The sequence below is a fragment of the Camarhynchus parvulus genome, chromosome 2, assembly GCF_901933205.1.
Source record: "Camarhynchus parvulus chromosome 2, STF_HiC, whole genome shotgun sequence".
NCBI lineage: Eukaryota > Metazoa > Chordata > Aves > Passeriformes > Thraupidae > Camarhynchus > Camarhynchus parvulus.
Window position 1 is genome coordinate 69490166 of NC_044572.1, and position 13040 is coordinate 69503205.

Below are 13040 nucleotides of genomic sequence, written 5' to 3' on the forward strand. Positions count from 1 at the left end.
TAGATCCATCAGACAGTGCTGTTAAATGGCTACCAAAATATTGGTAACAAGAAGTTAATGTTTCAAAGCCATTGTGTTGCATGGCTGCTCTTCAAGCCAAGGATTATTTGCCTTTTCCCTTCCTCCCTGTGGTAATTAGCAGCACTGGAGAGTGGCTGCTTCCTGCTCTCTCCCTGCTGCTGATGTGCATCTCTTTTATAGCCCCTTATGGAGGGTCATCTCCTCTCTTTGAAGAACTCCACACTCCATTAGAAAGTCCATCAGGACCAGATGTCCTCAGAGGTGAACATTTCCCATCCCTCCAAAACAGACCCAAGGCAAAAACATCCCCTTCTGCTCTCGGCAATTTATGCAGTCTCCATACGGGATTGGCAGTGCTGCTTTCAACAAGCCAATCTAATGAAACTGCTTCAAAAGCACAAGATGAAATAATGAAATTAAAATATCACAGAACACATTTTCCTTTTTGTTTTCTGGCTTTTGACTACCTGAAGTTTACCCTGAGAAGTTTGCTGAAGGGCAAAAATGGATATGAATTGCATGCTGGTATAGTGGTATTTATTTACTCTTCAGAGTGTAGAGCTTTAAGGAAATGCCAAACATTGCAGTGTCACTAGAAAATTTGGATTCCGTCAGGCAACAATTGCTTCTGCTGTAAGGAACACCATCAAAATCCACCATGCCATGATGTCTTTTTCTCTTACTTAAGTTGTGCCACTAAGAAATAATGTAGATCATGAGAAAGGCCATGCTGTAGCCATTCCGTGTTGGGGAATTCATTATTCTGAGAAACAAATTGTACTGATGTAAGTTGTTTCTTCCAGTAGTAACATGCTCATGTGAGAGATATGGATAACCACGACAGAAATATCAATTAAATCCCCAAATTAGTTCCATTGCAGGATTTTTTTTAGAAAATTACCTACTGACTATTGTTTCCAGCATTTAGCTTGTTTGAATCTCACAGATAAAAATTTGGATGATATAGCTGGCAAGGAGTTGTCTTATACTAAATATTTATGTGAAATCATTACTTGAATTTTATTTTTCTTGTCCTGTTTTCTCCGCTCAAAAAGTTGAAACCCTCAGTTTAACCTCTGGACAGCATTTTCTTCCCTTTTCTGTGAGCATTTTCTCTCGTGTTGAGAGAAAAGCACTTGTCCAAAATGACTGCATACCATTTTCCATTAAATGACTTTAAAAATGTAAGTGTTTATACAAGCTGGTTGTTTGAATTCCCGTCTATCCTGAAGATACATTTTCTGGCTGCTGTGATGAGTTCATTATCTGAATTGCCAGCAGCTACCCTGCATGTTCAGCATGTTTCCAGACAGGCTGTGCTCTCCAGGATTTTGGCTGTGGTTTTTGTTTTTATTGTTACTAAGTAGTCTGGGATTGCGTAGGCTTGTTAATGAATGTGGCTAATAGCCTGCATTTAGATGGTACCACAAGATAATAGGCCAGAACTAGCGGTTCACTACAGTTAAAAAAACAACAAAAAAAGAACCCCAAAACAAAAAAACAACATTAACAACAAAAATTTAACCAAAAAAAGAATAAGGTACCCAAACCAAATGTGAGGTTCTGATTTCAATTGTACATTTTATCTCAATAGGTGCAAGAGAACTGGACTGGTCTTATTTCTGTAATAAACCATAGTAAATCAACTCAACCACCCATCTCCAAGATTTGATCAGGTTTAAGAACTTTACAAGGATTTTGGTCATACGTAGACATGTACAAACATTTAACAGCAAAAGTATAGCTACACATGCTCTGAATTAACTCATCTATGTAAATTTATCTAGTAAATTTATCTGTAGTAAAAGTGACATAAAATGCAGTGATAACTGTCTTCCTTATCCACACTATGGTATGTACTTCCTAGGATGAGCAATTTCAACTATATGAATCAGACAAAAAGCAGACAGTTTGTGGTGGGTGGTGGTGGTTTTTCTGTTTAAATGACAAAACCAAAGGGCTTTCCTAGGAAGTCTTTTAGCAGAAGTTCAAAGTCTGGATTACTCATCACAGCACAGTGACCAAATATTTCTCAGAGTTTTGTCTTGTTATATAAAGGCTAGTCTGCTTGGGAGAGGCCAAAATGGAGGGGGAAATCCAGCTACTGTAATCCTCTATTTTGTTGGAAGAAACTCACATGTTCTTTACTCAAACCAGCAGCCTGTTGCATATTGGTTTTGACCAGGGTATTCAGGTACTCAACGTACTCAACAATTTAGCAATTCCCTCCTACGAAGTTTAACTGCAGGCAGGCTGACTTTTTAATGTTGCGTTCCTAAGGGTAATATAAACCAAAGATTTTGCAAGCAGAATTTATTGATTTATGAATGCTGCTTTGCTAAGACTAAGGCTAAGTTCCTGGTTTTATATTGAGACTTCTGATATTTCAGTCTCTCATCTTGTATCTCTTTAACTCATTAAAATTACATTTTCTACCATTTTACTCAGTTAAAACATCTTCTCAAAATTACCCTCCTTTGAACTTAGTGAGGCCTGTGTTCATTCAGTAGTTCTACAAACAAAATCCTTCTCAAGAGAACAGTTGAAGCAGCATATTATTATTTAGAAATGTGAATACAGATAGCATGTCAATTTTCTCTGTTGAAGTCAGCCCTTGTCAGTCATTTGTTCTGACAAGAGCACAGGAAAAGAAAACATGGAGTATTAAGGAAAAACACAACTATCTTATTGTGGAACATAAATTATGGGAGGGGAATATTGGCCAGTAGGATTGCTGGGTTTTTTTAAATGGTTCAATGTGAAGCTGATTTTATTGAGATTCTTATTGCTGAGATTTTGTTTTGTGCACCCTGTCTGTAGAAAACCAAACTTGTCTTAATGTAATTGGGTTACAGTTCAGTTACTGAATGCTGACACCAACACAATAAATACAGACAGACATCAGTCTCCTCATAAAGCTGATTTGTACTATTATGCAAGGTTTTATCTTTCTTCTGATTTCCTGATAATTGCTGCCCTAAAAGCCTTCAGTCATTTATCTTGCACACATTGACTGAGTTTGTGCAAATAAAGATAAGGATGTAATTAAAATGGAATTTTTGAGCCTTGCTTTGGCAAACCCCATCTACGGCAGCAGCAGCTTTTTTTGCTAAAGTGCTGAAACAAAGCCCAGAAACTCAGAACAAACACAACATCAAAGTGTTCCAAATTTTTGCATGGGTTTTGTGCTAGTACTTTTACTTTGCAAGGCATTGGGTTGTGGAAGCACTGGGTGCAGGGAGTATTGCATTCACGTCTGCAGGCTGCAATACACGCTCTCCTCTGCAAACCTACCAGAGCCTTTGCAACCAGGTATTGCAGACCAAGATCTTGTGCCATGACTCTCCCTGTTCCCTGTGGGGGTGAGCAGCTCAGCTTACACTTCCAGGGGAAGCTGCTGGTTCATGCAATCATCTCTTCCATTGAGTAATTTGGTTTTCAGTATTTTCACCTATCTGAACAAGTTCAGACAGCCAGTCGCACCAGTTGTGCCAGTGGTTTTCTGTGGCTCTACTCTTCACACAGTTATTTTGGTACTCTGAAATACTAAATTGCATGCAAAAACAATTGCCATTTTGAACAAAAGTTTAGGTTAGACTTTTATTTGTTGCTTAAAGACAAGATTAAAATACAGTTTGCAATTATATAAATTATTGTGCCCCATTCAGAGCTGAGGTTGTACAGGTAAATGTTATAGTACCTGAGATACAAGCAAATAACCTCCAAAAATAAACACAGAACATAACAGTATGTAATTGGCTACCAGGAATAAGGCTGTGGTACAGTAACAGAGGTTTCTGCATAAAGAGGTAGTGGAAGTCAGCTCAGTAAATGTAGAATCCTTGTACATAAAGTGAAACATCAGGTATTTCTTGCAGATGCTCCTCTGGGAAACTGAAGTATCTTTCGGGAATGACAGAGGTACTGGCCGGAATCTAATGTCATATTGGCAGCTTCTCAACTTTCAAAAAGGCACCTAAAACCTCTAATCCCTGAAACATTTTAACATTTAATTTAAATTTTAAAAATGCTCTTTAACCACATCACCTAAAGTCTTACTCATTTTTTCATTCTCATTCAAAAGCTGTGTTGCAATTTCTCTGGCTACTAGCTTCAAGGGGTTACTTTTGTTTAAATAGCTTAATCCATTCTCTATTAATAGACGTCTCTAAACAAATGTTATCTGACCTTCTATTTCATGACAGAACTGGGTATACCCAGCTGTTGGAGACATGCCTTTTGGTGCCTAGAACAATTTTATTACAGTATTTTTGTAAAGCAAGATTTAAGTGAAGGGATAGCTCTGCAAGATCAACCTAGTATTTATGCATAAGGAGTAACTGGATTATTAAGGAGTGGCTGTTCATCACAATGGGGAGCTGTAGACACAGAAAAACCCATGTGAGGATGCAAAAGGCTGATACTGTGCTTTGAGAGATACGCATTTCTTCCAAGAAAATTTATTTCTACTCCAAGATTTTCCTTGTTCAATTAAAGATGATGTCAATCTCAAGAAAGAAAAATAAATTACTCCTCATTTTCTCAGGGGCTGTTTAAATGGAAAGGCAGAATCTCAGTCAAATTACTAGGAACTCACAACAGGAGGATTAACTTGTTCAGGAACAAAACTTGTTCCATTAACAACAGCAGGAACTGCTGCAAATGCTAAGTTTTTTTTTATGGGGAAGCATATCTGCCCAAGAAAAGTATGCTTTGCGTTGGGTTGTGGCGAATAAAGAAAAGGAAAGGATGGTCAGCGTTGAAATCCTCTTCTATGGCCATGCAGAGCATAGCAATGCCAGCAGTGGCAGCTGCAGCTTCCGTGCCTTCCTCATTCACTTCCACAAAAGCCTTGTGGACAACTGCAGAGAGGAAGAGGTCACGTGCCCCTGACATTCCCGACAGGTCAGCCTTGCCACTGTCAAATACATCCAGCAAGCCCATAGCAGCTAAATCTGATTTAAGGTCATAGCTTTCCTCCAGCTTAAACTTTGGCAAACGCACGTGAACGTCAGCAGAATACAGATGCTCTGGACGTGTCCATTCCTGGAGCTTCTCTAAGGTAAGCTGCTTTTCCATCTAGAATTAAAAGGACAGAGAGCATTAGTTATCACCAGCGCAGTATTTCATTTTCAGTAACATTTATGAGGCTTTATTTATAGAACATTATACGAGGGTAAAGCAGCTATGCAGAAATGAACATACGCATATCTTTGATAGCTAAATAGAGATTAAACAAATACTATTTAAATTAGGTGGAGTCGGTGCAGTTTTTACTTTACAAAGTAAGGCAGACATTTGCTTCTTGCTGCAGTGTACAGAAGGGAAAATCATGCACTGATAGCAAGCCAATCTTCTTACTGTTTCATCTAACTAAATGGAATTACCTAATTAAAAACAAGTAACAAAAATCATAATCAGAAAGCTCAAAAAAGCTGGTCATTTAATGGAAAACAGTCTCACTACTTTATGGTTAAGAAAAGGAAGACTTTCAAAGCTACTGAAAGACAGTCATTAAAAACAAACAAACGAGGCAAGGTAATTCTCACAGTTAACTCTGTTTTCAGTCTCCATCATGGTTCATTCAGTTCAGCAGAGGAGACATGAACACAAGCTACAAAATTAGAACACAACCTCTCTTCCTGATGCAGTACATCCATTTATTTTTTATTGCTTACTAGTAGAGAGTTGTCTAAAAATACACCAGATAGATCTGGTGCCCTGAGAACATGGGTTCACTAAGGCTTTCATTTTGAATGGCCAAACTTAAAAATATTGAACAACTGCATTGGCTTAGATGGGTCACCTTCTGCAGTCCAGTGGAGTCCTCTTCAGTGTCATCAGGTAACAAGATGATCATACTAAGTTCTCTTCCATCGTAAGGCAGCTCTAAAACACGGATCTTCTCTTCAGGGATGTATCCAAAATTAAATTTTTTTTTCTGATACATCATTTTTACTGTCCTCCTTTCATTCTGGATGGATAAAAGGCACCAAAAGTAACAGTTAAGGAAATACTCATTTAAAGAACCAATAGAAGACAAGTAAGTTGAAACTGCATTTATGTAAACACTTATCCTCCTTTATAAAACTTTCTTCAAACTTCTGACTGCCTGTTTAATAACGATTTATTCTGAAGAAATAATGAGTTTGTATTATATTGGTTCTCCTCTGGCTTCTATAGCACAGTCCTCACAGAAACTGAAACAGTTTCTTCAGACTGTTGCATGAGAATTTTAAGCCAACAAAGATCAACTCTGTTTAGCATAAAGCAGATGACTGCATACAGTAACTTGTAAAGCTGTTAACATAAGCAGAATATAGAACAAGAAGATGGAGCTTAATCAAAATGTCCTGTCATTTTAAGACTGCTTACCTATCATCACAGACACAGTTCATAGCTGCTGATCTGCTGCAGACAGAAACCCTGCTAGGTCCTAAACCACAGTTGAGAATTGTCTCTAACACTGTTCTCATAAGTAAGACAACAAATAGCTTGCTGAATATGGTAAAATACTAAAATCTATAAAAAATAATTAAAATATTAATAAATTACTTTGTATTTTTTAAATATTTCATTTGCAAGCAATGCTTCACATTACCACCTATATTATTAGACCTTTTCGTTGGATATGTCCTACCAGGATGTATCTGTATTACCTTATTTAATCGAAATGGTGCTTCAGTGGTGTCAGCTTCTTGAAATTTCTCTGCCCAGTTTGCTTTGAAATAAATAGCATTCACCAGTACCAGCTTGGTCATGCTATCAACTGAGCCTTCAGCCAGCAGATCGGGGATTTTGCCTTCAGAGGCAGCAGAAAAAAGAGTCACAACAGAATCATGGAGTAAGTTGATGGCATATAAAATATACATTGAGAAACTGATGCCATAGAAATACTACAAATATAAAACCAATCCTATAAAAATGTGCATTTCAGTACCTGTCTCACTACTTCACCATACTTTTTCTTAACACACACTACTATAACTTTTGATATACAGTGATTTGATGAAAATGTAATATTGTTAGTCTAAACTGTCAATGTAACTCATCTACTCCTCATACAAGAGCTACAGAATGCCTACATTAAGGAATACTGAATTTAGAAATACATATACAATATATATATATGGATCAAGACAGACTAAGGCAAATTCTCCAATTCATGTGTACATCTCCACGTTTAGCCATCTCTCCTGCATTCATGGCCTGAACACAAAAACAGAATGGAAAACTCTCAGGACTTATGGAACTGTTTAAATGTCTTGCTTAGGTAATTCCTGGTTCTCTCCATGCATCAAATGAATATCCCAGGGCAGAATTAAACTGTTTGAAAGACAGCAGAGAATAAAGCTCATTCCTTCTCCCAATGCATGAAACCCTGCCAGTTATTAACAAAAAATTAATTTACCTTCCGTTTTCTCCTCAACCCACTGGTTAATTTCTTTCCTGGCTTTATCACAAGCCTGAAGAAAATCAACTGTAGCCAAGTCAGCTCCATATAATTTCCGTGTATTAGTCAGGAAATCCTAGATTTTGGAACAATAAGAACAGCTTTCACTGCATGCAGATAAGAAAACATCTAATTACTAGGTAGATAAGGTGTACTCAGATTGTCACCAACTCTGAGGTGGGGTTCTAACAGTGTGTTGCTTGGGGGAATTCTGAAGTTAACAGGTTTTTTCCCCATTCTTAGAACAAGCCTCACAGTACAGCAGCCATGTCTAGAGCTGATGTGGTGCTTACTACAGGTGTTGCAATATTTACCTACTATTCTCCTGAAGCAGGCTCAAGCACAGCTGGGATAAAACAAAACTTTCCAAAACAGCTGAAGAAGGACAAAAATATCACACAAAGTTGTAATTCACTGGCAAAGAGGCATGTTGTTAAAACATATTGGAGATCTCCTCCCAAATAAATAGTGTTTTCAAAAAGATGGAAGTTATGTGGTACTACTCTGATGAAAATTCTAAAAAGCTGATTGCAACAGGAACAGAACTGGCTGCAACCTAAAAAGCTGGTTGCAACGGAGTGGGATGTCATGATAGTTACTGTAAACTAAGAACATATACCAGTGATTCTTCTCTTGAGGACAAGAACAGCAGAAGTGAACAGGAACAGAAAAGGGTTTGCTGTGTTACACCCTTCAGGTGAGAGGCACAGATGCTCACAGCTATGGAAATGCACACGGCAAGTATGAAGCACTTTTGTCAACTTCCCAGAAAAATTTAGAAATAGGCTTGGAAATAGTTCTACTTCATAAATACTCAAGTAGCTGCACTTTCCCAGCAGATCCCAGCACATGTCATCCTGATGTGCACCACTGTACCTGCAGAAAGCTGTAGGACTTCTCTCCAAAGAGCCGACTGGCCAGCCGTAACAGATAAGGAGCATTGCTTCTGTTTATATCTGCTGTCAGAGCCTGGAATCCTGAATGAACATCTTCAACTTTGTCAAGGTGAAGCGTCTGAAATAAAAAGAAATGAACTAGCTGCTGTTAATACTGTCTTAAAAGAGCATACTGTGAATCTGTAGAGTAGGCCTGATGCAGCAGGGTAGGATCCAGTAGGTAGGCTGAAAATAAAAGGCTGGAAGCTGTGAAGAGACTTCTGTAAATCTCAAAGAATGAGTCAAACTGTCCCTCGGTGCTACGCTGCCAATGTCAGCCACTTGTATTGTGATCCTGGTTTATACACAGTCACAGCTCAAGCTCCTGATCACAACCCCAAGTCCTGTCTGCATTTCTGTGAGCTTCTCCTCTGTGGACTCAAGAACTCGTTCCCAGGTAAGGAATCAAAAAGAGAGATGATGCCATGGAAACTCTTTTGCTTTCTTGGTTCCCCCTTTGGCCCAAGGGGATGTGGGGTTGTATATTTTCACAATATAGAATCATCACTATAACAAGTGAGGTATTAAGAAAACTTAGAGCAATTAACTTTTAAAATTTTATGAAAATGTAGCTCCATAAATATATATACACTTAATATATACTTTTTATATCTATAAAAGTAAGTATTAGGTTTAAGATCAAATGCATTACTGCAATATCTCTTTATCAGTACCTCCTCTTCCAGAGGCAAGCTGGCTGGCCAGGGCTTAAGATATGACAACAGAAGCTGCCAGACCTCATGGACAGGGATGGCTACACCAAAGCAGGGACATTCATATTCAAAAACCATGTGTTTCCCAGTAGGGAAAACTGCTGTGAAGGAGTGATTGGATTCAAAGGAAAGCCTTCTCTTTCTCTCACTGAGTTTTTGGTCAGGCTTTGCCAACGACCTCAGTACAAGCTGTGCTGTACAGGTGCATGGCTCAGCAAGAACCACAGAGGCAACCTTACAATAGAATTATGATCCCAGAAACAATTTTTTTTGTCCCTGCAAACAGCTCTTGACAATTGCTAATCGCTCCCTCTTTAATTAGCACTGTGTTCCTAAGTGAAGTATTATGGTACAGAAACATGCCCTGTTGAGGATGACTGGGTTGAAAGACATTTATTTTCCCCCCAAGTTCCTTTTGCATGATTTGTGCTGTCAGTAGGTTTATCCTAGGTGGGGCTGTCAGTCTGATTACATGAAGTATGTTCAAAGTCTGTTTGAACAAGTAGTGGGGAAGTAATTCTATTGAGTAAGCCCAGCAATACTCAACAGTATAAAACAGCCCCTCCTAAAGTCCAGAATACAAAGGTGAAATTATTCATAGGCAAATGCATGAGGATGACTGCAATGAGGAGACTCCCACACCTTTTTGCAGGCATTAGCCCAACAAGGGTGCAAAAATAACAGTGACTGAGTCCCTTCCATGACAGAGGTTTCAGGGGAAACTGGCATACACCTACGTGCACCATTTTTGCAATTTGAAAGGTTTTTTTAACTATCCTACCTAGCCTAAAGCTATGGTAAGGATAACCATGCAGACTTAGCTCCTTTGAGATATCTGAGTGCCTGTTAGTGAGAGATTGATGCTTAGGTAGCATCACTATGTATCATCATAGCTTTAGATATAAAATTATAGAATGCTACTGTGTTTTTTACAAAAACACACAGAATTATTGAAATTTAACATACCATGGGTGATCTTGTGTTATAAAGTAATAGTCTGTCAAATGTCTCATGAAAACTCATAGGGCCTTGCTGCTGGAAATTATGATAAATTTAAAAGGAGACTGACTAATGTAATTAGTCTCCTCTGTCAAGAATTAACTACTGAAATTAAATTAACAACAAGGGCAGTAGAAAATATAGACAGAGGGCTCAGGAGCAGGGTAGGCAGAAGGTAACTAGCTGCAGAGTCTGAGGAAAACTGAGTGTGCATGACAGAAATCTTGTCCTGAACAAACAAAAACACCCTCATTTCATCTTCCCTCCTCTAAAACACAACCCTTTTTGACGTAAATAAAATAAACAATTAATGACCATTTTATTTTACTAACCTTCAACACCTGGGCTTCTGTATTACCTTTGGCCCCCAAAAGGACCATGGCCAGAGCACCAGAGATACTAACAGGAGAAAAGAAGACATTTCCTGTTGGGTTGGCCTCACTAAACCTTCTGAGCAGATCAAGTGCAAATCTGCTGTTGGCAATGGACAGGTTCTCCATGGTTATAGCTGAAAAATAAAACAGTTGATAAGGACCCTGGGAAACATTCTTCAAACACCTTGTCTAACCTTGTGTGACTCACAGAGTAAAGACTGTATTGAACTGGATGCAGCTGCTTACAGAAACAGCAAGAATATCGTCATCAGTGCACCTTATTCTTTAAAAAAAATCAGTCATATTGAAAAAATTTGTTAATTGTGTATTCCAACCTTCCTTATCATTCTAACTTTATAGACATTATTTTTTTTTTTAATTCCTTTCCTGTAGATGTGAAATTGGAAGTGTATGTGCTGGTAGGCTTGCAGAAGTCCCTCAGCCTCACAGACCCAGCACAGGCCAGGGCTCTCCCTCCTCCAGCATTCCCTCTGCTCCTCTACAACGCACAGAGGACATTCAAAGGATCTGCTCAGGGCCGTGCAGACACCTCTCAGTAACCCGCCTGCCTTCATGCCACAAATCCATGTCCCTGAGCGGTGTCAACCCTGCCAAAGGCTTCCGTGCACGCCGACTTTCAGCAGCGGAGAGCGCCGCTGTCCCCCGCCCGCGCTGCCAGGAGCACGGAGCTGCCGGCCCGGGCGGCCCCAAGGACTCGGGCAGGGAGCCCGGGTCCCGGGGTCTGCAGGTGACCCACCGACCGGCGGGGGGGGGCGGGACCCGAGCGAAGCGCAGAACAGGTGAGGCGGCAGGGCTGGCACTGAGCAGCGATGCATTTTTGGGAGATGCTCAGGAGCAGGCTGAAAGGCGCAAGGGCCGGGTCAGGCACCAAACCCCACCCAAGAGCCAGCGGCGGCACCGCTGGATGCTGCTCCAGCTTCCTGCCCGCCCAGCTCACAGTCCGGCTACTCTGTGCTCGCTTGCAGCCGGAGTCCCGGTTTGTTTCTTTCTCTCTTCCGGACGCAACTGCGTGGAGGAGTTTACACCAAAATTTGGATGTTTCCTGCACAGCCTTTCTACAGCAATTGCAAATCATCACTGTCGGCTTCCTCCGTGCCAGACAGATAAACACTGTCTGGCAGGCAGCTTTGCGGCATACTTACCGAGCTGTAGGCTAAAGGCAGACCACCAACACCCCTAAAAACACCCAACCTCAAGCCCCAAGGCGTACTTTCACTTTCGCTTACCCACACCTCACTGCGCAAGCTTTTCCCCAAACCAGCTGTCCGACAGTGCCCACCCTCGCTGCCCGAGAAGCGCCCCCCGCCCCGCGCAGACCCCGCCCGCCGAGGCGGAGAGGAAAAATTTCCCCTTCTCGTCCCGTTCCGGTCCCTTTCCCGCAGGATGCGCCGGCGGCAGGGGCGGAGGCAGCCCCGCGGAGCCCCAGCGCAGCCTAGGGCCGCCTGGCCGCCTACCTGCCGGGCAGAGCGGAGCGGGCTGCGATGGGAAGGGACGCGATGGGTCGGCAGGAGCCGAGCGGCGCAGTGACACCGCAGCGGTGACACCGCGGTGACACCCGCGGGGACCCCGCCGGGGCGGGGAGAGAGGACGGGGGCGGGGCGGCAGGTGTTACCCCGCGGCCGCTCCCGTCCCGCTGTCCCCGATCTTCCGGCGGAGAGAAGAGGGAGCTTCGGGAGAGGGATTAACCAAGAACCCCCACGCTGCCCCAGCGGTAAGAGATCCTGGTGTTTTAGACCCATGGGGCAAGCGCACCCCTGCTGCCCAGGAGGCTCCTATCTGCCTTACTACCCTGTGTCTCCATTTACACTCATCTTTTATAAAGTTATTTCGCTTTTTGTTTCTTTTTAATTTAAAGAAAGTAATTGCATGGGGAGGTTTCTGTGGTTTATCACGATCTTCATTCTCCATCAGTCCTCGGGACATCCCCAACTATACTGCCCATATTGGTTTCAGGTGCACAGCCCTTCAACTGCAGTGTATGGCATGTGTCCTGGTGACAAAAGTGTTGGGTCTCCTCCCTCTCCCCTGCACATCATGCTTTTGTTTGCTTCACCTGAGACAGCTGGGTTACTGTGCACTGAATAAAGGATAGGCCCATCTAACACCTTTGGGATAATGTCCACCAAGCCTTGACACCAACCAAAAAACCAAGAGGAAGCATTGCAGTGCTGGCCAGAAAAAAAACTGTTATCTAGGGAGTCCCTTGGTATCCTCTGAAATACCTTGAAATCCTTTCAAGGCCAACCACTAATTCATGGTGAGCCAAGTAAGGACTTCAGGTTTCACTATCCAGAAAAATCTTGTGTTTTAGAAAAGAATTCCAAATAAGCTACATAGAAGCAGGTATTACAAGAAATAATTTTCAGAAAACTGGTTAAAAAATGCACTGATAATAGTAGCAAAAAGAAACAGACCTATACAGCACTTAGAGTTCTTTCAGTATTTCAAAAACAGAAAGTGCAAAAAACATCCCCGTGTCAGGAATGCCATTTCAGCTTTGTCTTTGGTATTCCACAGTTAGAGT

General features: G+C 41.3%; 1 protein-coding gene across 1 annotated transcript; it reads right to left on the reverse strand.

Annotated features, from left to right (window-relative positions):
• Nucleotides 1-3617: 3617 nt before the first annotated feature.
• On the reverse strand, nucleotides 3618-10645 carry SERPINB1 (serpin family B member 1). The gene is made up of 6 exons (XM_030966662.1): nucleotides 10454-10645; nucleotides 8351-8488; nucleotides 7433-7550; nucleotides 6681-6823; nucleotides 5828-5995; nucleotides 3618-5100 (listed from the first exon to the last, which is right to left on the reverse strand). The coding sequence occupies exons 1-6, from the start codon at nucleotides 10619-10621 to the stop codon at nucleotides 4699-4701; spliced, it is 1137 nt and encodes a 378-aa protein (XP_030822522.1). The 5' UTR covers nucleotides 10622-10645; the 3' UTR covers nucleotides 3618-4698.
• Between the last annotated feature and the right edge of the window lie 2395 nt (nucleotides 10646-13040).